Source organism: Podarcis erhardii, assembly GCF_964252035.2.
Source record: "Podarcis erhardii genome assembly, chromosome: 1".
NCBI lineage: Eukaryota > Metazoa > Chordata > Lepidosauria > Squamata > Lacertidae > Podarcis > Podarcis erhardii.
In genome coordinates this window covers 84640908-84668832 of record NC_138497.1, presented here as the reverse complement: position 1 = coordinate 84668832, position 27925 = coordinate 84640908, and the positions used below count along the sequence as shown (strand labels likewise).

Sequence of the window (27925 nt, the reverse complement as noted above, 5' to 3'; positions counted from 1 at the left end):
AACACAGGACCAGGGCTGCACTTTATTTAAACCATACAATAAAAACAATTTCTTCCCATCACTCTCTTCAAGGCCCCCTTCACTTCTTTGTTCCTCAAGCTGTAGATCAGAGGGTTCAGCATAGGGATAACAACAGCATAAAAAATGGACACCACTTTGTCATAGTTCAGAGAATGAGCCGAGCTGGGTTGAAGATACATGAAGAAGAGGGTGCCATAGAAAATGATAACAGCTGTCATGTGTGAGGCGCATGTGGAGAAGCCTCTTTGACTCCTACCTGCAGAGTGTTTCCCAAAGATGGCAGACAGAATGTAGACATAGGAGACGATGATTGCTGAGAGGGAACTGCATAAGTTGATAGCAGATAGAGCTAAAAGCTGGATTTCCTTCGGTCGAGTGTCAGAACAGGACAAAGCGAGAAGCGGTGGGTCATTGCAGTAGAAATGATTGATCACATTTGATCTGCAGAAGGACAGCTGAAAAGTCAAGGCTGTTTGAATCACTGAGCTCGCAAAGCCATAGATATATACACCGGCCACTGTCGCAGTGCAGAACTTCTTAGACATAACTAGGTAATAAAGCAATGGGTTGCAGATGGCCACATAGCGATCATATGCCATCACAGACAGCAGGAAGAATTCAGTCATCACTAGACCATCAAACATGTAAAACTGTGCTGCACACCCAGCAAAGGAAATGGTTTTCCTTTCAGCTAAAAGGTCCCATATGGCTTTTGGAGTAACTGCAGAAGAGTAGCTGGCATCCAGGAAAGCCAAGTGACTGAGAAAGAAGTACATTGGGGTTTGTAGCTGTTGATCCATCCTGATCAAGATGATCATCCCTAGATTTGCACCCAGAGTGATGGTGTAAATCACCAGGAATGTGATAAAGAGGATAGCTTGCAATTCTGGATGATCTGTGAATCCTGAGAATATGAACACAGTCACTTGGGTTTGATTTTTTGCGGTCATTTATTCTAGGTCTTTTCACCTGCCAGGGAGAGGTAAAAATGGAAACTTGAAAGGAAGAAAATAGCTAGACTTGAAGATTTATTTGCAGCACAAATTGCAGATTTGATCAACTGGAGCTAGCCAGCTTCCAAATTCAAAAGTACATTTCAAACATACAGGATAGAAAAGGATGTGAAATGGACATCGTAGCTTAATTTCTGTTGTCACTGTGCAATGGATCAAAGAGTTGATCTCTGTGCTTGCTTTTCAGCAACTCTAAATGAGAAAAGTACTCTTAAAATCTTTAGTTAGAAGGATAACATTAGAAGCAGTGTGAGCTTTGCATTATCTTTCTTATTACTGCAGAGCTGCAGAAGAGTTCTACATAGCACTGTTACTCTGAAGGTGATGGTGGGACTTTTTCAATGTTGTTATAATCATGACAAATGTGGATCAATAATCAAACTGTTGTGCATATTCAAATTCTGGAAAAATACATTTGATCTAGTGACAGTGAAAAAAAAAACATCTTCCATTTCTAATTTTATTTTCACCTACTTTCATTTTATTTTTACTATCCTCCCCTCATTAAACAATACTTTACAATTTGGGCTGATAGGTCTTGCATTATCTCCCTTTTCTTTTACCCCCTTTCTTTTGCTTATCTTTTTCTTGCTCAGGTGTTTTGGAAGCCTGCTTTTTTTTTTGCTTTTTTTAAAAAAGCTGGGTTTTGAGTGTGCGTGGTGCTTTATAAATTGATTATAAAGCTGTTAATATAAAAAGACTGCAATGCAATTTGGACCAATTGAATTTCTTTAAGCTGCAAACTGTTGTGAATACTGAGTCTTACTGACTTCATCTCTATGAATTTTCTCATTTGCTGTGAGAAATAAGCTGCGAACATAGTAAAAGCCCCTTCAAACTTCAACCTTCCACCCAGAGGTTGATTGATCCAATGCCTGAGCCAAAGTCTACCTGTATCTGTATTCAATAAAGGTGTGGCCGCCTTTCCAATCCCAGAAGGTTGTCATATCAAGTTTGTTCCAAGTATCATTGCTCAATATCTTTGTCCATGGGGGTGAGGGGTGCTGTGAGTGGACCTGCAATAAACTTTTTATTTTTCATGGAAAATGTGGATAATATCAGTGGGAGTCAAATGGCATCTTTGGGGTAAATACTAGCAGATTGGAGAGGATTTCCATGGGAAAATAGCGACTAGAGAAAAGGCCAACTCGCCTTCCCATGGTCCTGGAAACACACGCATGATAAATACATTGTATACCATGGATCTTACTCCAGCTTATGTTCTAGAGCTTTGAAATGCAAAACTACATAATATATCACCCCAGTATTAATACTACTGTTAAATTACTCCAACTGTGTACATTTACCCCATACAAAAGCTCCTCATATATCCAGATCACCAAACAGACATAGTACTTCTGTTGAAATATTTTTCATAATTTGCAAAAGATGGAAGTAAACATAGAGTTAATTACTGTTGATGACAGAGAAGAACAGAAGGAACCTTTAATTCCTAATCACTGGCTCTCACAAAGTTATTACCCAAGACCCACCTGATCTAAGTAATGCAAGTATTGAGAAAACCAGGTAGGGTAGAATTAGTAGAATGGGATATTTATAATATCTGCTTTAGATAATCTCTTGAGTACTTTATGCCTTGAACTCAATTAAAGGCACACAGCAATTAAAATGAATGCACAGGGCACCATAGTTTATTTTTCTCCACTCCCTTGGGGTTTCCAGTTTATTATATTCTCTTACCTTATATTTGGATCGAACGATATGTTACACATGAATGTATGTCTCAGAACCTTGACATCTGTTTCAAAGCGATAAACAACTACCTGACATTCAGAAGACATCTTAAGGCAGCCCTGTTTAGGGAAGTTTTTAACGTGTGATATTTTACTGTATTTTTGGTTTTTATGGAAGCCGCCCAGAGTGGCTGGGGAGGCCCAGCCAGATGGGCAGGGTATAAATAATAAATTATTATTATTATTATTATTATTATTATTATTATTATTATTATTATGGCAGGGATGGAGAACCTGCGCCCTGCCAGCTGTTTTTGCACTCCAGTTCCCATCATCCAGTTCCCACCCAGTATGACCAATGGCTAGAGCTGGTCCACCCATAAGGTGGGCTGAAGCAGCCACCTTGGGCAGCAGAATCCCATGAGGCAGCACCCATGCGGACAATTCGCCCATCCCGCCATTCTGGTGAGGTCTTGTGGAATTGCGTGCTGAGACCCCGTGACCCACAGTTCCCTCTGAAAACAAGGGAAAGTTGGGTGTTGTGTCTGAAAAAAGAATGTGACATATTGAGAAACGTTCAGTAGCTAGTGAAAGAGAATGGATAGGATCTTGAGCAACAATGTTGATGGAAGGAATCACAATGAAATAACACTGTGACACAGAAATGCTCTGACTTCCTTGAAGTGATTATCACATTGTAGAAGGTGGTCATAACTGATTCATTGTAACTCAGTTTAAGGATAAGGTTGTCATTATTGAGAAGATATGCATAAAGATACTAGCATCCCAGACGGGGTCAGACTAAGTAAAGGGGTCTAACATTCTTTGTTCATGTAACACAACTATGTAGTTGAGGGAAGAACTGTAATTCTACTGGATTATTGAAAATGGTTTATTTTAAAGTTACTGTGACTTTTTATATTGGATCAGATTGTTACTATTAATGTTTGAATATATATAAAAATAAAAAATTGTCCAGTAGCACCTTAGAGACCAACTAAGTTTGTTCTTGGTATCAGCTTTCGTGTGCATGCACACTTCTTCAGATATATATGTATCTGAAGAATATATATATATATATATATATATATATATATATATATATATATGTATATGTATATATGTATATATATGTACATATATATATGTACATATATGTATAGATATGTATCTGAAGAAGTGTGCATGCACACGAAAGCTTATACCAAGAACAAACTTAGTTGGTCTCTAAGGTTCTACTGAACAATTTTTTATTTATATATATATTTCGACTGTGTCAGACCAACACGGCTACCTACCTGAATCTATTAATGTTTGATTTTGATTTTGATTTTGATTTTTACGTCTGTTGGAAGCTGCCCAGAGTGGCTGGGGCAACCCAGCCGGATGGATGGGGTATAAATAAAATTATTATTATTATTATTATTATTATTATTATTATTAGTCAGTGGTAGAGGATCTGCTTTGCATGCAGAAGGTCCCAGGTTCAGTGTCTCCAGGTAGGGCAGGGAGAGCTATGTCTGAACCCTGGAGAGCTATCACCAGTTAAAGTAGAGAATAGCAAGCAAGTTGAACCAATGGTCTGGTACAGTGTAATGCATCTCCCTATGTAATCTTACTTTGGTTTAAGTTGTTTGGTCTTGGGATGCGACATTGGTTGCCATCATTTCTCTCAATGCTTTTGGAAGGGGAATGTTCTTTCATTTTTGTTGTGGCTTTTCTAATGGCCTCTTTCACCTCTTTGTTTCTCAAACTATAGATTAGGGGGTTGAGCATGGGTATCACTAATGTGTAGATTACCGAAACCATCATATTTCCATCTAGTCCAGATTTCAAGTTGGGATGTATATACATAAAGGTCCCCGTTCCATAAAGCAGAGCCACTGAGGTCAAGTGAGAAGCACAAGTGGAGAAGGCCTTGTGCCTGCCCTTGATAGAGTTTATTTTCAGGATGGCAGATAAAATGCAGAAGTAGGAGATCATAATGGCTGAAAGAGAGGTCATAGCAACTGCTCCAGATGCAATGACTGACAGTGACTCTGAAAGGAAGGTTTCAGAGCAGGAAAGCTTCAGAAGTTTAGGGATATCGCAGAAGAAATGTTTGATGATGTTGTGTCCACAGTAGGATAATCTGAATATACATACTGTCTGCAGCGCTGAGTTGGCAAAACCAGCGGCGTATGATCCTACAACCAGGCAGCTGCACACTCTTTGGGACATGACAGCAGAGTACAGAAGTGGGTTACAAATAGCCATGTAGCGGTCAAATGCCATCACAGCCAAAAGGAAACACTCAGTACTCACAAAGGCAGCAAATGAGCACAGCTGAGCAGCACAGCCAGCATAAGAGATGGTTTTATCACCCACCAAGTAGCTCACCAGCATCTTGGGGGCTATAGCAGAGGTATAGCAGAGGTCTGTGAATGATAAGTGGCAGAGGAAGAAGTACATGGGAGTGTGCAGGTGGGAGTAAGTCCTGATCAGCACAATCAGGCTGAGGCTTCCAGCCACAGTGATAACATAGATGGCTAGAAATAGCAAGAAGAGGGCAATCTGCACCTTTGGGTCATCAGTGAATCCCAACAAGATGAATTCTGTCACCCTGCTGTGATTATTTTGCTTGTCCATTTTTTCAGCATCAAGAACCTGGAGGGCAAAGATGATAATTGAATAAAGCAAGTAAATAAAGCTGAATAATACCAACCTATCTAATAGTTACATGTTATGCTAATTTGTTGCCGTGTCAGTGCTCTGACTGTGTTCCAGGGATGTGTGTATCTAAGCAGTAAATACTTGGCCTCCTTGTTTTGTTGAGGAGACTCTTGGACTGGGATATTGGGGTTGGAGGGGTTGTTGCTGTTACTCATATTAATTTTTGTATTTTTATTTTAGAGATTCTAATGATTTATGTGGAAATTGCATATTTTAGTTGTGCACTTTGAAATGTTTTATTTACTGTTCAAGACTACTTTGTTATGTTTGTAATTATGATCCCCCCCCCAATGCTGTAAGCCACATTGAGCATGGTTTTAACTATGGAAAGACGGTGTATGTAATGCATGCCTGTATGTTTTGGCCATTTTGCTAGTAGTGAGAAGCCTCATGGAAGAGACTTTTTTTTTACACATGATAACTAGCATCACATAAAGCGGAGATGGAGAGCAGGAATGGAGGCTACGAGATGGTTTTGGACTACATCTCTCATAATCCTTGAGCATAAGTCATGCTGGCTGTAGCTGATGGGAGGTGGAGTAGAAGAATATTTGCAGGGTGACAGGTAAGGATGGGGGAGGATTTTGGTTGGTTCCAGAATTTGGGACAAAACTCCATGGTCTACATTTGATGGGCTGGATGGGAACATAGACATGCAGATTAGATTGCATGTCTACAGACCTTTCTAATCCTGATCTGCTCATTCCTAGTTTTTTTCTTTTCTTTTATGGCATTGCCCAAGGGCTTACAGGCTCTTTTCCTCCTTTTAAAAACATTTTTCCACTGCTTGGCAGTGATAGGGTTACTAAGAACATTTTACATGGGGAGGGTGTGTGTGTACTAGGATGGGGATCAAGTAAAGAAGAGTTCTGGGATGATGTTGTTTTATTTCTGGAAGCTCAGATAAAGAAGGAAGCCTCGCCTCACAATGTTCCACCACAAAACATTCAGTGCTGACTAATGCACAATAATCACCACCTTCTGGTTCTATATTTTGAATCACCAATTCAGCTCAGACTTAGGGTGGGATAAGAATCTTTCTCTTTTAAATCACCCTGGTTGTGAGTATAAGAAAAGGGAGGAAAGAGTGCTGAAGGGTAATTAGCCCCCGTCAAATTGGTGCACAAGACAGCGTTCTTTAAATGGCACAGTTACCACTGAAGTTACCCTGCCCCACCCTCCCTATTATTTAACTCCCCCAAGTGGCATTTACTGATACTGATTTTCATTATGCTATTCAATAAAGCTTCAGGACTGGTTCCAGAAAACAAAACACAAAAAGGCTTCAATTTGAAATTAATGTAACAATAACAGAGTTCTCCCTATCCTAAAGTTACATGAGTAAAATCCTCCCATCCCATTTTTGTCCCAATAGCAGCTTAACACTCAAGGACATCTCAGGATAAATTAAAAAAGCAGGCACACAATTTTAAAAGCTTGCCTATGCCTTTTCCGCTGCAGATGCATGCAAGGGGTTGTAAAACAGCCCCCATCAAATTAATGTGGAAACATTACATTTCTGAGAACTTTATAGAATCCATCCTACTAACCTCTTCACTGCTTCCTCTTCTTTCAGTATGGAAAATAGTGAGATTTAGGGCTTACCTTTTGCCCCATGCTTTCTAGGCACAGGTCCAAGTTTCTTTTCTTTCTTGGTATGAGCACTTTTTGTTTTTGTTTCTGCCCTGTAACTTTCGCCAGGAAAACCCAATCTATATCGCTGAATCAGAGCAAATGACAATTTGGGTTTTCTGTGGATTGCTGTTTGCTCCAATTCAGTGGTAAACAGCTTTTCATGGAGAAAGCGGCAGGCCAAAAATTAAACAAAGAGCTGGGATACAGACCCAGAAAGCTGGAACCTGTCCTTAGAAATGTGGAGCAGAGGTAAGTGTGGATGAGCCTTATGTCTGAAGGCAGGCCTTCTGCAAGTTTACTCAGAAGTAGATAGTAAAGCAGAAGCACTGGAAACTACCTTTAGGGATGGAACCTTCTGAACAACTTGATGCTGAAGTTATCCACATGAGTTTTTCTTTCTTTCTAATTCTTGTCTTGCTCCTTTGCTCTTGTCAAGAAGGAAGGTATTCCTTTCCCCCGGTTCCACTAAAAATACGAACATTTCTTGGGTATTATATGCATATGCACTCCAGGTTCCCTAAAGTAACCAGCACGTAAACAGATGCATACAAAAAAGCATGTAACTGTATAAAAACTCTTACATATTAATAATTAAAATATAGTACCACATTGGGCTTGACTCTTTTATACATATAACATGCTCCCCCCTCTATAATTTTGTTTAAATTTTTGAATATAATCAGTTGTGCATTTTGTTTAAAGTGACAATGCACCAGTGGCTTGGTTGTAAGAGAATACTTGATGTAAGAAGTAATCCAGTATGGCCAGAAGTGCCAAATTCCATTGATAAATATGTTTCAAACAAATTTCCTCTCTATCTCTACTTTATACTGATTTAGACCATTGATCCAGTGGCCTACATTGACAAACAGTGTGTCTCCAACATTTCACAGCCTGACCTGGAGATTCAAGAGAAAGGACCTGGGACCCTTTGGGTGCAATGCATATGCTCCTCCACTAGGCTATGAGCTTCTTCAGTTGGGCTATTCTTTGTCATCCCACCCCTCTATTTGTTAGTGAAACACATTATACTTAGGGAATATTATTGAACTTACTGTATGGAAAGTGTGGAAGAGGGCAAGAGAACACAAACTTTTCAAAGCCTTCTGATTTAATGATCTGTATGCTATAGTTTGAAAAGACTGGATTCTCTAATTTTATACATGGAAAATTAATATATTATGGTTGTGTTAAAAAACACACACCACACTATGATATCCTGTGGGTAAAGGCAGAGTTCATATTTACTCTAATGAATCCCAGGTGCACAGTACACACCACACAGCAATATTTCAGTCCTGAAGTTGCAGAGACCTGCACTCCAGAGATTGTTTGCAAATGGCAATCAGGTGCACCAAGAGTTCACAAGATGGAAAATGATTAAACAGAAGCAGAAGAAAAACAAATGGAATGCATTTCTGATTGCACCATGTAAGAGAAAATAGCTTCAGGCATTACACAAGTGTAGGGTATTTCCATGCTAAACTGGAGCAGAGTTGTCATTTTAACACCTGTCCCCCTTCCCTGACACTGCATCTCATTTCTCTAACATCCCTATTTTGAACATCAGTGTCTTCAAAGGAACCCCAATGCATGGCTCTATAGGTGCATCAATCACACACAGAGCCTCTACTTGCAAGCAGGTGCTGGTGCTGGTGCTGGGATTCCATGGCAGAGAAGCACACTGAATACACAGATGTCACAGGAAGGAGATGCAAGGCCAGATTCAGCAGAGATAAAAGCATATCCCCAACCTTGCTTCAGCATGGAAATGTCTGACATGTTAATAATACATGCACAGTACAGTCGAACCTCTGCTTACCAATACCTCTTCTTACAGTCATTCCAAGTCGCGACCAAGGCAAACCTGGAAGTAACCGGTGAATTTGCAGCCATTCGCGCATGCACAGGAGCGGCGATCGCCATTCGCGACAATCGCTGTTTGCACATGCGCAGATGTGGGCAATCGCCGCCCATGCCTGTGCACAACGGCACCTCTCCCCGCAACCCATTTCGACCTCTGGGCGGACCTCCAGAACGGATTATGGTCACAAATAGAGGTTCCACTGTAATCATCTAGTAATGATCTGAAAATGAAGAATAATGTTGCAATCCTATATATCCACATTTCCAGGAGAAAGCTATAAAATACATTAGTGAATTTACGATCCCAGGACAGCAAACCTGTGTTGAATACTAACAACAACCCCCTGCATTGCAGGGAGTTGGACTAGATGACCCTTGGGGTTCCTTCCAACTCTACCATTCTATGATTCTAACAACAACAACAACAACAACAACAACAACAACAACAACGTATTTATATTTATTTATTAGATTTCTCACCCACTCTTCATCATAAGGTTCCAGAGTAAACAATAGTTTAAAATGGAATAAAACCAACCATCAATACAAAGGAAAAACTGATACATTCATTTACCCTTTTCAGGAGGGTCATAATAATACGGTTCAGCTTTCAGAGGCCATAACAAAAAGCTGCATCTTCAGCACTGGGTTGGGTGAATCTGTCAGTTTCAATTCCCCTCCATTTTTCATTTGTTGACTCTTAGGTTCAATTCTTGACATGTCCATGGATTTGCATTTTTTAAAATACTCCTCATGAAAATTCATCTGCATGTTTGTGTGAATTGCTATTAATATTCATATTTTTGCATTCAGTAGTGACCAAGATTTACATTTTGCAAAGCAATTTTCACTAAAATGTCATTTTTATGCACAGTTTACATTAGCATATGCAATTTGTACAATTATTTGGCTGTAGAACCACATCACAAAATTCAGAAAAGTGAAAAATTCAAAGGATTACTGTGTTTTAGTTCTATTATTATTACTGATTTATTAATCACATTTTAAATACCTCCCTCAAGGTGATGCGCAATAAAGAGGCGTCCTGTTCTTTAATTCAAAGTATGTCTGGTTCCAACCTTGCCATTATTTTACATCTGGCTCCAGTAGTTCAGCCTCAGGGTTAAAGGAAAAAGGAAAGTACATCCTGCAAGCCCAAATCACTTTTCATTTGGCTCATTTACATTGTCAGTAAAAGGTAAAGGACCCCTGACTGTTAAGTCCAGTCACGAATGACTCTGGGGTTGCGGCACTCATCTCACTTTACTGGCTGAAGGGAGACGGGATTTGTCTGCAGACAGTTTTTCCGGGTTATGTGGCCAGCCTGACTAAGCTGCTTCTGGTGCAAGTGAACACCGAAACCAGAGCAGCACACGGAAGCCGCTTCTGGTGAACCAGAGCAGCGTACAGCAATGCCGTTTACCTTCCTGCCGGAGCAGTACCTATTTATCTACTTGCACTCTGACATGCTTTCAAACTGCTAGGTTGGCAGGAGCTGGGACCGAGCAATGGGAGCTCACCCCATTGCGGGGATTCGAACCGCCGACCTTCCGATCGGCAAGCCCTAGGCTCTGTGGTTTAGATGGTAAAAGAAAAAGTATCATTGTTTAGGAACAACATTCCAGTTTAATAGGGACAATTATACACAATCCATTCTGTCCTTAAAAGATGAAAATGTACATACGCTGGATTTCCATATTATATTCTGTATGAATCACATCCAGCAATTCCCACAGTACAAATCACTGTGTACTGCTTCATTAAGTTAATATTCATCACTCAAGGACAAATACTGATGAACTGGATAGGCAAGCTGTACTATAGAAATGTATTATGCTATTCAGGGCCAAGCTACACGTAACGTTAAATGTGTGGATTGGCATTCCATGTATTTTGGAAAACTGTAAACAGCAGTCATTGGGGGATGTGATCAGGACTGGAACCAGAAAATGTGGGTGAGGGGATTTAGTTTCCTTCCAACAGTAAAATGCTCTCAAGCTACCCTCTCATGTTAAGTAGCAGGCCCTGCTGAATCAACTGCATCCTCCATCAGAGCTTGGATGTCCATTAACAAAATGTCAAAATGCCTTCTGTTCACAGTTTCCGACAATGGAATGAGCGTGCTAGTAATTTCTTTATGGCTATTTTAACTTCCCTGTTTCTTAAGGTATAAATCACAGGGTTCAGTAGAGGGGTTAGAAAGACATAAGTCACTGAGATCAATGTTTCCTGATCTAGCGATGAGGAAGACTCGGGTCTCAAATACACAAAGGATGCACACCCAAAGTGTGTTATCACCACTGTGAGGTGGGAGGCACATGTGGAGAAGGCTTTCTGCCTTCCTACACTTGAGGGGATCCTTAGGATGGCAGAAATGATGTAAAGGTATGAGACAAACATCACCATGACTGTGCCCAGCAAAAGAATGGCACTCAAAATAATAATTGCAATGTTAGTCAAATGCAAAACTGATTCATCAATGCAAGCCAGCCTCAGCACAGGTAGGAAATCACAAAAGAAATGCCTGATTCCATTTGGCCCACAGAAGGGCAACCTGAAAATGAGAGTATTAATACTTAGTGATATGATACATCCAATTGTACATGAAACAGCTACCATTTGGGTACAAACCCTTTTGTTCATCAGTATATGGTACTGAAGTGGGCAGCATATTGCCACATACCGATCGTAAGCCATAGAAACAAGCAGGAAACAGTTGCTTCCAGAGAATCCAAAGAAACAAAATTGCTGCATGGCACACCCAACAAAGGAAATGGATTGACTGCCTGTCACCAGGGTCACCAGCAACTTGGGGATGGTGGCAAATGTGCTGCAGGTTTCTGATGCAGAGAATGCAAAGAGTAGAAAATACATGGGGCTGTGTAAAGTCCGGTCAAACAGGATGACAGACATGATGGTGAGGTTGAAGACCAGGATCGTGCCATATATAAGAGAGAAACCTAGGAAAAGTAGAGTTGGTTTCCTTCCAAAGACAGAAAAGCCCAGCAAGAGGAATTCAGTCACTGAGCTGTCATTTCCCTTATTCATGTTACCAGTAATGTTATCTGACCTGAAAGGAAAAAGGAAGTGAAGTCTTATTAGTTTATAAACATGTTTCTGATGTAACCCTTGACATTAACCCTGTCTTGAGGTTTTGAAATACATTGGAATTACTGAAAATGTATGGCTGGACAAATCTATCTATTTCAGTTTCTCATTTTTTGAATCTTCACCCAAGCAACTGTTTTTTTAAAGTCATTTTGTAAATTTATAAGCAGTTTAGTATCCATTTGTTCCTAATATGAACAAATCTGTAAGCAAAGTTGCCGAATATAATTAATCTATATATGTTGTCTTTCATACAACATTTGATTCAGAATATTTTTTTCTTGTTTTCCTCCTCTAAAAACTAGGTGCATCGTATGGTTGGGTGTGTCTTATAGAGCGAAAAATATGGTATACTTATGGATATTTATGAGCACCTTCCCTCTATATGCAGATTTATCATGAGAAAGTTCAAAGAAGTGGAAATTTTGAAGGACAGCTATGTTTTGGCCTGTGCATTGCTTTAACAATAGCAAACTATGTCGTTTCGCATTCAAGTGTGAAAAGGACCAAATTTCTCCCTCGTCTCTTGTAGTGAACCATCCCCTGTCACTTATTTTCAGGCTGAGTAGCACTTTGAAAAGAAATTATCTCTGTCTTCTTAGACTTTCTTACATAACACAGGTAAAAAAGATGCTTCGTCTAATCCTAACAGATGGTATAGGACTGAAGAAACCCTCCAATACAAGCAGATTTTCTCACTTGTTCGTCATGCAGCTTCTGTTACTCTCTCAGTCTTTAAGAGCAACTCCATTCCTGTTTGTCAATTGCATTTTTACAATGAGCAATGAAACAAAATGGAGACTAGCCTGAATGCATGAAGAGATGGATGCTACCATCTCCTAGTATCTTACCTCCAGCTAGAAGAACGCAGCTCTCCAGTTGTGGGAGACCCCACTTTGATACTATGCTATTAATATAAGCACTGGTTCACCACTTGGGAACATATTCCCCACATAATACAGAGTATGCAAAACTTAGATAGAATAATTCCGCTCTGGAGTTAGATGGTAAAGGCTTTGGTCAATAAAGCTGAGTATTGATATAAATGTTTTGAAAATATTTCTTCTTTAAAATTATGTTTATTCCCCAAGTTTATGACATTTTAAAAAGAAAGAATGCAAAAATATGGTGTGTCATGTTATTTAGACTGAAATGGTGTGTCTTCTTATAGATCATAAAGTGATAATTTTTGCTTTCTCATCTAAGTTGTAGAAAGATAAATTGCCTTTCTTTTCAATTGCCCATGGGGTTAAAAACTAGGGCTGTGCACAATACTCATAATCTGGCCCTGGCCCAATTTGGCAATCCTGATTTTTTAAACCATTGTTTTAGAAACTGCTTTGAGGTTTGTTTTTGTTTTTTTACTATGAAACATTAGATACATTTTGTGAAATAAATAATTTCAAGAATCATGATTAGACTGCAGTCTGACTGAGATTGATCTGAACCCAAGGGAACCTGGACCCTAAATTTAATCAGGAGTTAATTAAAAACATAACAGTTTAAGCTCTAATTCAGCAGTTCTCAACCTGTGGGTCCCCAGATGTTGTTGGACTACAACTCCCATCATCCGCGAGCTCTGGCCTTGCTAGCTAGGGGTGATGGGAGTTGTAGACCAACAACATCTGGGGACCCGCAGGTTGAGAAAGGCTGCTCTAATTGAACATGTGGTCAGTGTGTGTTCCTGCCCCACCGGAGAAGGTGTAATCAGGGTTATACAACTCAGTGTGGTTGGTGACCTTGTCTCATTTCCCCCTCCTAGCCCAGGTTCAACCAGGATATTAAGCCCTAATGAAACATGTGGTTGGCAATAAGTAGTGGGGGAAGAGGGAGACAATGGAGGTGGGATTGTCTGACTACATCATCTCCTTCCCACTCTCCTCCCCACCTGACTGCCTCTCCATTTTGACAAACACTGGATTGCTCCAGGTGGGACCAACCTAAGAGAATCATGGGCTGCCTTGACTCACTCAGCCGGAATGAGTTTGGGATAAAGGATTTGCTCTGAGCAGATGCACAGGCCAAATAAAAGCCACAAGCATCTCCTGTATTTGCAAATTTCATGGAGTGAGTGCTGTTGCAGCAAAAGAACACCTGTACACATTTGGTTCCACCTTACCTTGTCTTACCAGTTTTGTGGTCAGGCCACAAAACTTTTGGGTTTCACTAAGCCTGCTAACACCAAACGTCTGAATGTTAAAATTAAAAGCCACTCTATATGAAGTACAAGAAGGGTTCTAAAATGTACGGTGAAAAATGGGTTGAGTAAGTATGTCCAAGGTCTGTGGTAGGATGAGAGATCGTAGGATGCTAGGGTTGGAAAAGGCGGATGGGTAGAGGATGAATGGTTAAGATGATATATATCTTACAATACAGGAAATGCTCTCATAGACTCTTTGAATTCTGCCCTGTAAACCATTACTAAATAGAGTCTGAATGAATGGGAATTTTGTTTGAGCCTCCATATTTGAACCCCCAAGGGAAGCTTTGAAGGTGTGTATTGGGCCTCAAAGGATCTTAGGTTTTCCCCTCCCTACCTGAGAAGGGAGCTCTAAAGGCTTCTTGCATCCGACCTGGACAGCTTCAAAGGATGATTGGACAAATCCATGGAGAAGGCAGCTATGTGTGGCTGCTAGCCTTGATGGCTGTGCTCTGCCTCCATAGTCAGAGGCAGTAATGGTTCTGAATACCACTTGCTAGAAGCTACAAGAGGGAAGAGGGCTCTTGTGAGCAGGTCCCGCTTGCTGGTTTCCCAGAGGCTTGCAGTTGGCCACTGTGAGAACAGGATATTGGACTAGATGCTCCTCTTCTATTCTTCTGTGTCAATTTCAATTTCTGTCTCTCATTCTTCCAATCTTAAATTCAGCGCTCCATATGTCAATGAATTTGCGATTTATTAAAAAAGTCCTCAATGAAATTTTATCAGCTTGTTTGTGTAAATGTATCTTAATAGTCACAATTTTTTATGCAGTTGTGATTACTAGACACAATTTACAATGTACCATGTATGCATTTTATGTACTGTTTATACCAGTATATTCATTCTGAACACATTACTGGGCTGCAGAACCGCATTGCAGAATTCAGAGAAGTGTGAATTTCAAAGGATTCCTGTGTTTCAGTATTATTATGAATGATTTACTAATGTCCTCATAAACACCTCTCTCAAGCTGATAAACTTAGTTGTAAACAGTTAAAATGCAAAAACAGCAAATGCATTTGAAACTAAAATATGGTTTTGGAATGTGCAAATTACAATTCACCATAAAATGTGAACTGAATCAAGATCCTCCTGAGTCAGTCTGAGAATGAAGTTCCCACAACAGCCAAGGACATGGCAGGGCAGTCAGTTCTACCTGATGAGAGTTCTAGTCCACCAAATATCTGAAGGCAAGACATTGACTCTCCCTTCAGCGCTCCATATGTCCATGAATTTCGATTTCTTAAAAAAGTCCTCAATGAAGTTTTATCAGCCTGTTTGTGTAAATGTATCTTAATGGTCACATTTTTGTACCAACCCTTTGAGTACAAATTACTGCATACAGATTTTTTGAGTAACTATTTATTCAGGTACAAATACTGAAACAGAGGACTGGCAAACTGTATTAGGGAACGGCATGTTGTTATTTAAAACTAAGGCCAAACTACTTGTAATATTCAATGTGCGGATTGACATTCGTTGTATTTTTGAAAACCGAAAATGGCAATCATTGGTGGACATGATCAGGATTGGAACCAGAGAGTATGGGGTAGGGGGGGTACCCTTATCTCCTACACCATGGTCCCAACCCTAAAACGTATCGAAGTTTATTTCTCATGTCAAATAACAGCCACAGCTTAAACAACTGCATTCTCAATCAGGACTTGCATGTTTGCATTGGCAAAAAGGTCAAAATATCTTCTATTCACAGTTTCTGAGAACGAAATGAGTGCACAACTAAGTTCTTTATGGCTCTTTTAACGTCCCTGTTTCTTAAGGTATAAATCACAGGGTTCAGTAGAGGGGTTAGAAAGACATAGGTCACTGAGATCAATGTGTCCTGATCTAGCGATGAGGAAGACTTGGGTCTCAAATACACAAAGGATGCACACCCAAAGTGTGTTATCACCACTGTGAGGTGGGAGGCACATGTGGAGAAGGCTTTCTGCCTTCCTAAGCTGGAAGGGATCCTTAGGATGGCAGAAATAATGTAAAGGTATGAGACAAACATCACCATGAGGGTGCCCAGCAAAACAATGGCACAGAAAATAATGATTGCAATGTTAGTCAAGTGTAAGACCGATTCATCAATGCAAGCCAGCCTAAGCACAGGTAGGAAATCACAAAAGAAATGCCTGATTCCGTTTGACCCACAGAAGGGTAACCTAAAAATGAGGGTATTAATACTCAGTGCTATGATACATCCAGTTACACATGAAGCCGCTACCATTTGGGTACAAACCCTTTTGTTCATCAGTATATGGTACTGAAGTGGGCAGCATATTGCCACATACCGATCATAAGCCATAGCAGCAAGCAGGAAACAGTTGTTTGCTCCAAATACAGAAAAGGAAAACATCTGCATGGCACACCGGACAAAGGAAATAGATTGACTGCCTGTCACCAGGGTCACCAGCAACTTGGGGATGGTGGCAAATGTGCTGCAGGTTTCTGATGCGGAGAATGCAAAGAGTAGAAAATACATGGGGCTGTGTAAAGTCCGGTCAAACAGGATGACAGACATGATGGTGAGGTTGAAGACCAGGATCGTGCCATATATAAGAGAGAAACCTAGGAAGAGTAGAGTTGGTTTCCTTCCAAAGACAGAAAAGCCCAGCAAGAGGAATTCAGTCACTGAGCTGTCATTTCCCTTATTCATGTTACGAATAATGTTATCTGACCTGAAAGGAAAATGAAAGTGAAGTCTTATTAGTTTGTAAACATCTTTCTGATCTCACCCTTGAGATTAACCCTGCCTTGAGGTTTTGAAATTGGAATTACTGCAAATGTATGGCTGGACAAATCTATCTATTTCAGTTTCTCATTTTTTGAATCTTCACCATGCCATAATTCCTTGCCAGTTCAAGTATTTTTTTTAAGTCCTTTTGGAAATTCATAAGCTGCTCAGTATTCATTTTTTCCTAAAATGGACATATCTGTAATCAACATTGCTTAATATAATTAATCTATATATGTTGTATTTCATGTATATATGACTATTTATGAGGACCTTCCCTCTATATGCAGCTTTTGCATGGGAAAGTTCAAAGAAGTGGAAATTTTGAAGGACAGGCATGTTTTGGCCTGTGCATTGCTTTAACAACTGCAAACTATGTAGTTTCACATTCAAGTGTGAAGAGGACCAAATTTCTCCCTCGTCTCCTGCAGTGAACCATCCCCTGTCACCTATTTTGAGGCCTAGTAGCACTTTGTTCCATAACACAGGTAAAAAATATACTGTACTTCATCTAATCCTAATAGATGGTATAGGACTGAAGAAACTCACCAATCTGAATACAAGCCAATTTCCTGACTCGTTCCTCATGCAGCTCCTGTTTCTCTCAGGCTTTAAAGTAACTCCTTTCCCATTTGTCAATTGCATTTTTAAAATGAGCACTGAAACAAAATGGAGACTAGCTTGAATGCATGAAGAGATGGATGCTACCATCTCCTAGTATCTTACCTCCAGCTAGAAGAACGCAGCTCTCCAGTTGTGGGAGACCCCACTTTGATGCTATGCTATTAATATAAGCACTGGTTCACCACTTGGGAACATATTCCCCTCATAATACAGAGTATGCAAAACTTAGATAGAATAATTCCGCTCTGGAGTTAGATGGTAAAGGCTTTGGTCAATAAAGCTGAGTATTGATATAAATGTTTTGAACTTTTTTCTTATTTAAATTTATGTTTATTCCCCAAGTTTATGACATTTTAAAATGAAAGAAATGCTAACATATAGTGTGTCATGTTATTTAGACTGAAATAGTGTGTCTTTTTATAGATCCTATATAATAATACGTTTTGCTTTCTCACCTAAGTTGTAGAAAGATAAATTGTCTTTCTTTTCAATTGCCCATGGGGTTAAAAACTAGGGCTGTGCACAGTACTCATAATTTGGCCATGGCCAAATTTGGCAATCCTGATTTTTTAAACCATTGTTTTACAAACTGCTTTGAGGTTTGTTTTTGTTTTTTTACTATGAAACATTAGATACATTTTGTGAAATAAATAATTTCAAGAATCATGATTAGGCTTCAATCTGGCTGAGACTGATCTGAACCTAAGGCAACCTGGACCCTAAATATCATCAGGAGTTTTATAAAGGCCATAATTAAAAAGATAACGGTTTAAGCAGTAATTGAACATGGGGTCAGTGTGTCTTCCCGCCCCACCCGAGAAGGTGTAATCAGGGTTATACAACTCAGTGTGGTTGGTGACCTTGTCTCATTTCCCCCTCCTAGCCCAGGTTCAACCAGGATATTAAGCCCTAATGAAACATGTGGTTGGAAATAAGTAGTGGGGGAAGAGGGAGACAATGGAGGTGGGATTGTCTGACTACATCATCTCCTTCCCACTCTCCTCCCCACCCGACTGCCTCTCCATTTTGACAAACACTGGATTGCTCCAGGTGGGACCGATATAAGAGAATCATGGGCTGCCTTGACTCACTCAGCCGGAATGAGTTTGGGATCAAGGATTTGCTCTGAGCAGATGCACAGGATGAATAAAAGCCACAAGCATCTCATGTATTTCCAAGCTTCATGGAGTGCTGTGAAAGCAAAGAAGCACCCGTACACTTTAGATTCCTCCCTATCTTGTCTTCTGAGTTTTGTGATCAGGCCTCAAAACTTAGGGGTTTCATTGAGCCTGCTAACACCAAACATCTGAATGTTAAACTGAAAAGCCACTTTATATTAAGTACAAGAAGGGTTCTAACATGTACAGTGAAAAATGGGTTGAGTAAGTATGTCCAAGGTCTGTGGTAGGATGAGAGATCGTAGGATGCTAGCATGGGAGAAGGCGAATGGGTAAAGGATGAATGGTTAAGTTGACATATATCTTACCATACAGGGAATGCTCTCATAGACTCTTTGAATTCTGCCCTGTAAACCATTACTAAACAAAGTCTGAATGAATGGGAATTTTGTTTGAGCCTCCATATTTGAACCCCCAAGGGAAGCTTTGAAGGTGTGTATTGGGCCTCAAAGGATCTTAGGTTTTCCCCTCCCTACCTGAGAAGGGAGCTCTAAAGGCTTCTTGCATCCGACCTGGACAGCTTCAAAGGATGATTGGACAAATCCATGGAGAAGGCAGCTATGTGTGGCTGCTAGCCTTGATGGCTGTGCTCTGCCTCCATAGTCAGAGGCAGTAATGGTTCTGAATACCACTTGCTAGAAGCTACAAGAGGGAAGAGGGCTCTTGTGCGCAGGTCCCGCTTGCTGGTTTCCCAGAGGCTTGCAGTTGGCCACTGTGAGAACAGGATATTGGACTAGATGCTCCTCTTCTATTCTTCTGTGTCAATTTCAATTTCTGTCTCTCATTTTTCCAATCTTAAGTTCAGCGCTCCACATTTCCATGAATGTGCAATTTATAAAAAAGTCCTCAATGAAATTTTATCAACCTGTTTGCGTGGACAGGCGGAGTCCCCAGATCCCGAGTGGTCCCCCCCGTCATGTGGAATAACGACTCTAGACAACGTGCTATGGGATTAAATTGGCCACAACTTTATTAAATTTCAAATGTGGGTAGACCTTGGCTCAGGCATTGGGCGTTCTCCCTCCCTAGTCCCCAGCCGGGGACCTAGGGAGCATCAGGGTTATCCAGTGTGTGTGTGGGGGATGGGCCGGCTCTGGAGAACATATGTTCAAGCAGAGATAGCCGCCCCCGTTACGCCGCCGCAGGGGAGAGCAATGACGACCTTTCGGCGTACGGCCAAAGCCTCCCTTCAAAAACCCCTTTAACGGGGAACCCTGGTATCGCCGCTGCAAAGAGGAAGATGGACTAAAGGATTCCGCCCAAGGCCTGATACCGCCAAAGTTGTGACGTTTTGCTACGGGAAAGGCGAAACCTGCCAATGCAGGGAAATTCCTTTCCGGCCCTTTAACAGCGACCTTATCGTAGCAGCGCCCGCATACCTGTGGAGACAGGTTAACCTGCAAAACCTATGAAAAAAAAAAAAAAGTTAACCTGCAAAAGAAGACATTAACTGAGGGTGGGTAGGGTGGGAGAAGCTCTGGAGCCAAGTGAGGATTAACAATTAAGATCCACCCTCTATTGTGTGGGCAGGTAATCCCTCCCCTTACCTGGCCTGGTTTCCCTGGCAACACTTCCCCCAGGTGGGATTGGACAACTCGCTGGGGTAGGCGGGGACCTCCAGGTATCCCACCTGGGGGAAGGCAAAGCCTATGCTGATGGGGCCACTCCAGATCCAGGGCTGCACGCGTCCACGCAAAAGGCGCCCCCCGTTTTAAGTGGGGAGCGGTCATTGTGTAAATGTATCTTAATAGTCACAATTTTTTATGCAGTTGTGATTACTAGACACATTTTACAATGTACCATGTATGCATTTTATGCACTGTTTATACTAGTATATTCATTCTGAACACATTACCGGGCTGCAGAATCGCATTGCAGAATTCAATTTACTAATCTCAATTCAATTTACTAATCTCCTCATAAACACCTCTCTCAAGGTGATGTATAATAAACTTAGTTGTAAACAGTAAAGATACAGAAGCAGCAACTGCATTTAAAACTAAAATATGGTTTTGGAATGTGCAAATTAGATTCACCCTAAAGTGTGAACTGAATAAACAACAACAACAACAATTTATTAGTTCTACCCCGCCCATCTGGCTGGGTTTCCCCAGGCCCTCTGGGTGGCTTTAAACAGAACATTAAAAACAGAATAAAACTTTAAACATTAAAAATTTCCCTAAACAGAGCTGCCTTCAGATGTCTTCTGAAAGTTGGATAGTTGTTTATTTCCTTCACATCTGATGGGAGGGCATTCCACAGGGCGGGCGCCACTACTGAGAAGGCCCTCTGCCTGGTAACCTGTAATCAAGTTCCTTCCCCCGTCCTTCTTCAGGATATTCTGAAAGCTGACTAATTGTTATGGACCCCACGGTGCCAAGTGGGACATGGTGGGTCTGTCACAAGAGGAGACAGAGCATTCAGAAGTTGGGATTTGGGACAGATGAAGAAGTGACAAGGGAGAGGGTTCTACCCCTTTGCTCCCACATATCACAGAAAGGGAGGGGATCCTCCTCTGTCAGTCTCTTCCCCACATTCTGAGAATGAAGTACCCATGACAGCCAAGGACATGGCTGGCCGGTCAGTTCACCCTGATGAGAGTTCTAGTCCACCAAATATCTGAAGGGAAGACATTGACTCTCCCTGATCTAACAGATACCAACCCTTAAGTACAAATTAGTGCGTACAGATTTTTTGAGTAAATATTTATTCAGGTACAAATACTGAAACAGTGGACTGGCAAACTGTATTAGGGAACGGTATGTTGTTATTTAAAACTAAGGCCAAACTACCCATAATATTCGATGGTTGGATTGACAGTCCTTGTATTTTTGAAAACTAAAGATGACAGTCATTGGTGGACAGGATCAGGATTGGAACCAGAGAGTATGGGAGAAGTGGGGTACCTTTATCTCCTAAACCATGTTCCCCACCCTAAATCATATCCAAGTTTATTTCTCATGTCAAATAATGGCCACAGCTTAAACAACTGCATTCTTAATCAGGATGTGCATGTTCATTGACAGGTCAAAATTCCTTCTCTTCACAGTTTCTGAGAACGGAATGAGTGCGCTAGTAATTTCTTTATGGCTCTTTTAACGTCCCTGTTTCTTAAGGTATAAATCACAGGGTTCAGTAGAGGGGTTAGAAAGACATAGGTCACTGAGATCAATGTATCCTGATCTAGCGATGAGGAAGACTTGGGTCTCAAATACACAAAGGATGCACACCCAAAGTGTGTTATCACCACTGTGAGGTGGGAGGCACATGTGGAGAAGGCTTTCTGCCTTCCTAAGCTGGAAGGGATCCTTAGGATGGCAGAAATGATGTACAGGTATGAAACAAACATCACCATGACTGTGCCCAGCAAAACAATGGCACAGAAAATAATGATTGCAGTGTTAGTCAAGTGCAAGACAGATTCATCAATGCAAGCCAGCGTCAGCACAGGTAGGAAATCACAAAAGAAATGCCTGATTCCATTTGGCCCACAGAAGGGCAACCTGAAAATGAGAGTATTAATACTCAGTGCTATGATACATCCAGTTACACATGAAGCAGCTACCATTTGGGTACAAATTCTTTTGTTCATCAGTACCTGGTAATGAAGTGGGCAGCATATTGCCACATACCGATCATAAGCCATAGCAGCAAGCAGGCAACAATTGTTTGCTGCAAATACAGAAAAGAAAAACATCTGCATGGCACACCCAACAAAGGAAATGGATTGACTGCCTGTCACCAGGGTCACCAGCAACTTTGGGATGGTGGCAAATGTGCTGCAGGTTTCTGATGCGGAGAATGCAAAGAGTAGAAAGTACATGGGGCTGTGTAAAGTCCGGTCAAACAGGATGACAGACATGATGGTGAGGTTGAAGACCAGGATCGTGCCATATATAAGAGAGAAACCTAGGAAGAGTAGAGTTGGTTTCCTTCCAAAGACAGAAAAGCCCAGCAAGAGGAATTCAGTCACTGAGCTGTCATTTCCCTTATTCATGTTACCAGTAATGTTATCTGACCTGTAAGGAAAAAGGAAGTGAAGTCTTACTAGTTTTAAAAAATATTTCTGATCTAGCCCTTGGCATTAACCCTGTCTCGAGGTTTTGAAATACATTGGAATTACTGCAAATGTACGGCAGGAGAAATCTATCTATTTCAATTTCTCATTTTTTGAATCTTCACCCAAGCAACTGTTTTTTTAAAGTCATTTGTAAATTTATAAGCAGTTTAGTATTCATTTTTTCCTAATATGCACAAACCCATAAGCAAAGTTGCCAAACATAATTAGCCTTAGAAGTGAAGTCTTATTAGTTTAAAAAAATCTTTCTGATCTAACCCTTGGCATTAACCCTGCCTCGAGGTTTTGAAATACATTGGTATTACTGAAAATGTATGCCTGGATAAATTTTTCAAAACTTCACCATGCCATAATTCCTTGCCAGTTCAAGTATTTTTTTTTAAAGACCTTTTGTAAATTTATAAGCAGTTTAGTATTCATTTTTCCTAATATTCACATATTTGTAAGCAACCTTGTTTAATATAATTAATCTATATATGTTGTATTTCATTTACCATATTTTTCACTCCATAAGACACACTTTTTCCCTACTAAAAAGTGAGGGGAAACGTGTGTGCATCTTATGGAGCGAATGCAGGCTTCACAGCTATCGTTGAAGCCAGAACAGCAAGAGGGATACAAGAGGGAATAGTTTCAGGGATAGCCGCGAGAAGCCTCTTCAACATTTGATTCAGAATATCTTTTTTCTTTTTTTCCTCCTCTAAAAACTAGGTGCGTCTTATGGTTGGGTGCATCTTATAGAGTGAAAGATATGGTATATGTGGATATTTATGAGCACCTTCCCTCAATATGCAGCTTTTGCATGGGAAAGTTCAAAGAAGTGGAAATTTTGAAGGACAGGCATGTTTTGGCCTGTGCATTGCTTTAACGATAGCAAACTATGTAGTTTCACATTCAAGTGTGAAGAACACCAAATTTCTTCCTTGCCTCCTGCAGTGAATCATACCATGTCACCTTTTCTGAAGCTGAGTAGCACTTTGAAAAAAAAGAGATCTCTGTCTTTTTAGGCTTTGTTACATAACACAGGTAAAGAAGATGCTTCATCTAATCCCAATAGATGGCAGAGGATTGAAGAAAGGCTCCAATTTGAATACAAACAAATTTTCTGATTCGTTCCTCATGCAGCTTCTGTTACTCTCTCAGGCTTTAAGAGCAACTCCTTTCCTGTTTGTCAATTGCATTTTTAAAAACAAAATGGAGACTAGCTTGAATGCATGAAGAGGTGGATGCTACCATCTCCTAGTATCTTACCTCCAGCTTGAATAACGCAGTTCTGCAGTTGTGGGAGACCACACTTTGGTACTATGTTATTAATACAAGCACTGGTTCACCACTTGGGAACATATTCCCCACATAATACAGAGTATGCAAAACTTAGATAGAATAATTCCACTCTGGAGTTAGATGGTAAAGGAAATGGGTTTGGTCAGTAAAGCTGAGTATTGATATAATTTGCTTGAATTTATTTTTTATTTAAAATTATGTTTATTCCCCAAGTTTATGACATCTTAAAAAGAAAAATATGCAAAAATATAGTGTGTCATGTTATTAAGACTAAAATGGTGGGTCTTTTTAAATAAATCCTAAACAGTGATAATTTCTGTTTTCTCACCTCAGTTGTAGAAAGATAAATTTTCTTTCTTTTCAGTTGCCCATGGGGTTAAAAACTAGTGCTGTGCACAGTACTCATAATTTGGCCCAGGCCCAATTTGACAATCCTGATTTTTTAAACCATTGTTTTAGAAACCGCTTTGAGGGCTTAGAATGCATTGTTTTTGTTTTTTACTATGATAGATTAATAATAATAACTGGGCTCAGGGCAGCTAACATCAAATATATAACATTGGTATAAAATCAAACAATAAATATATTACCTCCAAATACAAGTCTGGATCAAATTAAAATCTAATCAGATGGCTTTTCGCAGGATTAGGGTTTGGAGCCGTAAATGTTCATTAGATGCATTTTGTGAAATAAATTCAAGATTCATGATTAGGCTTCAATCTGGCTCAGATAGATCTGAACCCAAGCCAACCTTGGCCCTAAATTTAATATTGAGTTTTATAAAGGCCGTAATTAAAAAGATAACAGTTTAAGCTCTAATTGATCCAGTGGCCAGTGTGTCTTCCTGCCCCACCGGAGAAGGTGTAATCAGGGTTATACAACTCAATGTGGTTGGTGACCTTGTCTCATTTCCCCCTCCTAGCCCAGGTTCAACCAGGATATTAAGCCCTAATGAAACATGTGGTTGGCAATAAGTAGTGGGGGAAGAGGGAGACAATGGAGGTGGGATTGTCTGATTATATCATCAACTTCCCACTTACTTCACCACCTGACTTCCTCTCCATTTTGACAAACGCTGGATTGCTCCAGGTGGGACCGACCTTTGAAAAGCCACTCCATATAGAGTACAAGGAGGGTTCTGACATGTACAGTGAAAAATGGGTTGAGTAAGTATGTCCAAGGACTGTGGTTGGATGAATGATTGTAAGAGACTAGGGTGGGAGAAGGTGGATGGGTAAAGGATGAATGGTTAAAATCTTAGGTTTCCCTCTCCTACCAGAGAAGGAGAGCTCTAAAGGCTTCTTGCATCCTACCTGGACAGTTTCAAAGGCTATGTGTGGCTATGCTTGATGGCTAATGCTTGATGGCTATGCTCTGCCTCCATAGTTGCAATCATACTGACTGATCGTTATGGACCCCATGGTTCCAAGTGGGACATGGTGGGTCTGTCACAAGAGGAGACAGAGCATTCAGAAGTTGGGATTTGGGACAGATGAAGAAGTGACAAGGGAGAGGGTTCTACCCCTTTGCTCCCAGATATCACAGAAAGGAAGGGGATCCTACTGAGTCAGTCTCTTCCCCACTTTCTGAGGATGAAGTTCCCACAACAGCCAAGGAAATGGCTGGCCAGTCAGTTCACCCTGATGAGAGTTCTAGTCCCCCAAATATCTGAAGGGAAGACATTGACTCTCTCTGATCTAACAGATACCAACCCTTTGATTACAAATCACTGCCTACAGATTTTTTGAGTACTTAAATATTTATTGAGGTACAAATACTGAAACAGTGGACTGGCAAACTGTATTAGAGAATGGTATTTTGTTAATTAAAACTAAAACCAAACTACCCATAATGTTCGAGGTTTGGATTGACATTCCTTGTATTTTGAAGACTGAAAATGACCGTAATTGGTGGACATGATCAGGATTGGAACCAGAGAGTATGGGAGAAGTGGGGTACCCTTATCTTCTATACCATGGTCCCAACCCTAAAACGTATCGAAGTTTATTTCTCATGTCAAATAGCTGTCACAGCTTAAACAACTACATTCTCAATCAGGACTTGCTTGCTACCGTAATTGACAAAAATGTCAAAGTGCCTTCTCTTCACAGTTTCTGAGAACAGAACGAGTGCACTAGTAATTTCTTTATGGCTATTCTAACCTCCCTGTTTCTTAAGGTATAAATCACAGGGTTCAGTAGAGGGGTTAGAAAGACATAGGTCACTGAGATCAATATGTCCTGATCTAGCGATGAGGAAGACTTGGGTCTCAAATACACAAAGGATGCACACCCAAAGTGTGTTATCACCACTGTGAGGTGGGAGGCACATGTGGAGAAGGCTTTCTGCCTTCCTAAGCTGGAAGGGATCCTTAGGATGGCAGAAATGATGTACAGGTATGAAACAAACATCACCATGACTGTGCCCAGCAAAACAATGGCACAGAAAATAATGATTGCAATATTAGTCAGGTGCAAGACCGATTCATCAGTGCAAGCCAGCGTCAGCACAGGTAGGAAATCACAAAAGAAATGCCTGATTCCATTTGGCCCACAGAAGGGCAACCTGAAAATGAGAGTATTAATACTCAGTGCTATGATACATCCAGTTACACATGAAGCAGCTACCATTTGGGTACAAATTCTTTTGTTCATCAGCACCTGGTACTGAAGTGGGCAGCATATTGCCACATATCGGTCATAAGCCATAGCAGCAAGCAGGAAACAGTTGTTCGCTCCAAATACAGAAATGAAAAACATCTGCACGGCACACCCAACAAAGGAAATGGATTGACTGCCTGTCACCAGGGTCACCAACAACTTAGGGATGGTGATAAATGTAGTGCAGGTTTCTGATGCGGAGAATGCAAAGAGTAGAAAGTACATGGGGCTGTGTAAAGTCCGGTCAAACAGGATGACAGACATGATGGTGAGGTTGAAGACCAGGATCGTGCCATATATAAGAGAGAAACCTAGGAAGAGTAGAGTTGGTTTCCTTCCAAAGACAGAAAAGCCCAGCAAGAGGAATTCAGTCACTGAGCTGTCATTTCCCTTATTCATGTTACCAGTAATGTTATCTGACCTGAAAGGAAAAAGGAAGTGAAGTCTTATTAGTTTTTAAAAATCTTTCTGATCTAGCTCTTGGCATTAACCCTGTCTTGAGGTTTTGAAATACATTGGAATGATTGCAAATGTATTGCTGGAGAAATTTATCCATTTAATTTCTCTAAGGTTCACATTTTCCCTTCCTGCAATATTCCATATTGCCATGTCAGTTCGAATATTTTAAAAAAGCCCTTTTGGAAATTTATCTGCAGATTCGTGGGCATTTTCTCCTAACATGCATATTTTGGCAAACAATGTTGCTTAATATAATTAATCTATGTATATTTCTCTCTCTCTCTCTCTCTCTCTCTCTCTCTCTCTCTCTCTGCATGGTTATGAACATTTCCCCTTAATATGCACATATGAAGAACTGCATTGCAAGATACAAAGAAGTGCAAATTTTGAAGGACAGATGAGTCTTGGTCTGCGCATTGTTTTAGGAACAGCAAACTAGGTCATTTCACATTAAAACAAGAACAGAACCAAAAATCCCCCCCTCCCTACTGCGATGAACCACTCCCTACCACGTATTTTTAGGCAGAGTAGCACTTTGAAAACAAATGATCTCTGCCTTTGTTACATTACACTGGTGAGCAAGATCCTTCATCTAACCCTAATAGATGGTGTAGGGCTGAATACAGTTTACTGAATCATTCTTTATACAGCTTCTG

General features: G+C 40.5%; 4 protein-coding genes across 4 annotated transcripts; all 4 read right to left on the bottom strand.

Moving 5' to 3' along the window:
• Nucleotides 1–26: 26 nt before the first annotated feature.
• Nucleotides 27–27209, bottom strand: LOC309331271 (uncharacterized protein; the record flags this gene model as incomplete). Its single annotated transcript, XM_081843403.1, has 3 exons — nt 27–973; nt 4348–5374; nt 26286–27209. 3 exons carry the CDS (start codon nt 27207–27209, stop codon nt 27–29), a joined length of 2898 nt encoding a protein of 965 aa, XP_081699529.1.
• Nucleotides 11036–11989, bottom strand: LOC309350722 (olfactory receptor 10T2-like; the record flags this gene model as incomplete). The annotated part of the gene is made up of 1 exon (XM_081877852.1): nt 11036–11989. One exon carries the CDS (start codon nt 11987–11989, stop codon nt 11036–11038), a length of 954 nt encoding a protein of 317 aa, XP_081733978.1.
• Nucleotides 15955–16908, bottom strand: LOC309350720 (olfactory receptor 10K2-like; the record flags this gene model as incomplete). The annotated part of the gene is made up of 1 exon (XM_081877833.1): nt 15955–16908. The coding sequence occupies one exon, from the start codon at nt 16906–16908 to the stop codon at nt 15955–15957; it is 954 nt and encodes a 317-aa protein (XP_081733959.1).
• Nucleotides 21832–22785, bottom strand: LOC309350717 (olfactory receptor 10T2-like; the record flags this gene model as incomplete). The annotated part of the gene is made up of 1 exon (XM_081877827.1): nt 21832–22785. One exon carries the CDS (start codon nt 22783–22785, stop codon nt 21832–21834), a length of 954 nt encoding a protein of 317 aa, XP_081733953.1.
• Nucleotides 27210–27925: the final 716 nt, after the last annotated feature.